Source organism: Trypanosoma equiperdum, assembly GCF_001457755.1.
Source record: "Trypanosoma equiperdum strain OVI genome assembly, contig: ctg_969, whole genome shotgun sequence".
Lineage (NCBI taxonomy): Eukaryota > Euglenozoa > Kinetoplastea > Trypanosomatida > Trypanosomatidae > Trypanosoma > Trypanosoma equiperdum.
The window spans coordinates 10,593-13,424 of NW_027124941.1; the positions used below are offsets into that span (position 1 = coordinate 10,593).

The following is a 2,832-nucleotide window of genomic DNA, read 5'->3' on the forward strand; positions in this document are numbered from 1 at the left end:
AGAAGAGAAGGATTATTGAATTCAATTATAAGGAGAGATTATTTTCTATTTAAGTTAGTGGGGTGATTGGAGCCGCATCATTCATTCATTTTTCTGGACAGTCAATTGAATGAAAACATAAGGAGAAATTGATTGTTTAAAGTACCAATTAGTGTAAAGAGTTGCAGAGAAAGGAGTTTTGTTTGGTGGAACTGGGGAAAATCAAACTTATTTTGTAATCGGAGAATTTTGAATTTTTAATGTGAGAAGATTTGTTGTAAAATTTTTGAAGAAAAAAATCTTTTTAGAGGTGTGAAGTTCTGGTAGCGACACATTCGAAAAGGAAGTCTACCAATTGCAGCAGACCTTTGACCGACACAAGCCATAGCCTTGTCTTCACAAATATACTTTCTCAACCACCTTGATAACATAAGTATAGAAAGCGGCACCACGACGGCAAAAAATCGAGCAAGGCACAGAAGAAAGCATTCCAAGCCGCCAAATGATGACACAAAGGATATGTGAGGCGCAAACGATTTTCTTTGTGGCGGCAGTCTTCATGGCTCTATTTGTAATAGACAAAACGGAAGAAGCACAGGGAGACGATTCTGACAATGGCCCGGAATTCAATGCAATGTGCAGATTACTACGACTGCTACAGAAAGGATTCAACGAAGCGGAAACACCGATCACCCAGGAGCTGGCAGAAGTTTACAAGGATATATCAGGAGCTCACGTCCTTGCAAGCAGCAGCGAAAGCGCAGTCAAGAAAGCAATAGAAAACAAGGATTTCGACCTATCATCCCAAAGCATCCCTATCCGAGCAACAGCAGTTGGCAAAGCGGCTGCAGCTCCCGTCAACAAAACATATGCGACGGCAACGAACATAAAAAAGCAGCGGAAAAAGCAGCCAAAGCGCGAGCCAACGAAGCAAAAGAAGCCAACAAATTACTTAAGCAAGCGATAACTGGAGATGAAGGCGATATCGACCACGGCGACACAGGCAATGGTTATTTCGCAAACGGCATGCAAACAAAGATCTTCGGCACGGGCGCCGGACAAACGAAAAACTGCGGAGGAGCCGCAGCGACAGCTCGAAACAGTGCAGCGAACCTTGGCCGCAGCCTAATAAACGATATAGTCTGCCTTTGTCTTTCCGGACACAGCGGAGGCAAAAGACTGTGCGACGGAGAAACCACAGCGCTCCAAACGGACTCAGGATTTCCATGGCAAAGCGGCCCATCGCCACTGAAAAGCAAATGGCAGAGCTTAATGAAGAACTGCCCGAGCGCTGGCAGCAACACCATGAAAGCAGAAGTGCATGCTGCTCTAGCGGCATTCAACAGTTTAATAGGCTCAAATCCAGGGACGAGGGCAGGCACCCCGACTACAGACAGCGTGTACACACTCGGCTTAGCTGATAACACAGAGACCGGCTGTACCGGCAGCGACAAACAGACCTGCATAAATTACAAGCCACTTTTAGGCACGGATGGCACCAAAGCAATCCCTTGGCAGACCTTCATCAAGCAAGCCTTGCAGAAAAAAACAGAAGATGCCAAAGAAAGCCAGATAACAGCCGCTATATACAGCCTTCAGGCACTAAACAGAATATGGCTAGAGTACTCAGCAGGTTTCACTACAAGCAAACACACAGTGCAGCAAGTGACGACGCAGACCCGGCTGCAACCCACTGAAAGCGACTGCAACAAACATACAAAAAGCGATGATTGCAAAGATCCCTGCAAATGGAACGAAAAAGCAACTGATGCAAACAAAAAATGCTCATTAGACCCCAAAAAAGCAGCAGAACAAGCAGAACAAGCAGGAACAGGAGAAGGGGCTGCAGCTTCAGGCACATCTGGATGCGCAAGGCACGGCAACAAATCTGAGAGTGATGCTGACAAAACAGGCGACAAACAAAATTGCGCATTAAGAAAAGGTAAAGATAGTGAAAGCGAGCCAAAAAAGAGAAGTACCGAAATGGTAGTTTTCTCATAAATAAGAAATTCTCTATGAGTATGGCTGCTACTTTTGTGGCCTTACTTTTTTAAAACAAATTTCCCCCTCGTTTTTAACAAAATCTTGCTATTCTGATATATTTTAACACGTAAATAAACTAAAAATTATTAATTTTCCTTGTCTACCTGCGCATGGAAAACTTTGTTTTTTATCACTAAAACATTTCTCCCCCTTTTCTGTTTAAATTTTTAAAAAATTATATGGCTAGTTTTTTTAGTTTTTTCCTGACTTTTTTAAAGTTTTTAAAGTATTAATTTTTTATAATTTTCAGTATTTTCAATTTTTTGGATTACTATTAATTTTAGGTATTTTTGATTTTCATTGCGTGCAGAGGAAGCCACGTCAGAATTAGAAGTAAAAGAAAGAAAACCTAGAAAGGGTTAGGGTTAGTGCATTTAATTTTTAAATTTTTTTAAGTGGTGCAGCGGCTCCTTTTTTTGATGAGGACCATACCCCTTATTTACCAAGCAGGCTTCTCCGTCTTTATATATTTCACCTACACCGTTGTCAAGATTTGTTACTTTGTTTTTGCTTTTGTCAATCTCAGCTCTGCGTTTAGCGATACAATTCCTGGCGGTAGCTGACCTGCCCCATACGGGACTTTAACGGCAGCCAACAGCAGAAACAGTCCGCGGCAAGCACAAGAACAGCAAAAATGCATGCACAAATGCCAATTTCAAATGGGAAGGGGGGGACAGCAAAGACAAAGGGGAGTGCAAAACCAAAACAGGAACAGAAACAGCAGGAACAGTAGCAGGAGAGCAAACAGGTAAAAAGTGCTCTGATTATTTTATTTTTCCCCTCGCAAAACCGTCAGCACCATGCAGTCGG

At 42.6% G+C, this 2,832-nt stretch overlaps 1 protein-coding gene across 1 annotated transcript; it reads left to right on the top strand.

The window, feature by feature from the left end:
• Positions 1-481: 481 nt before the first annotated feature.
• Positions 482-946, top strand: TEOVI_000478900 (Trypanosomal VSG domain containing protein, putative; the record flags this gene model as incomplete). The annotated part of the gene is made up of 1 exon (XM_067227415.1): positions 482-946. One exon carries the CDS (start codon positions 482-484, stop codon positions 944-946), a length of 465 nt encoding a protein of 154 aa, XP_067083516.1.
• Positions 947-2,832: the final 1,886 nt, after the last annotated feature.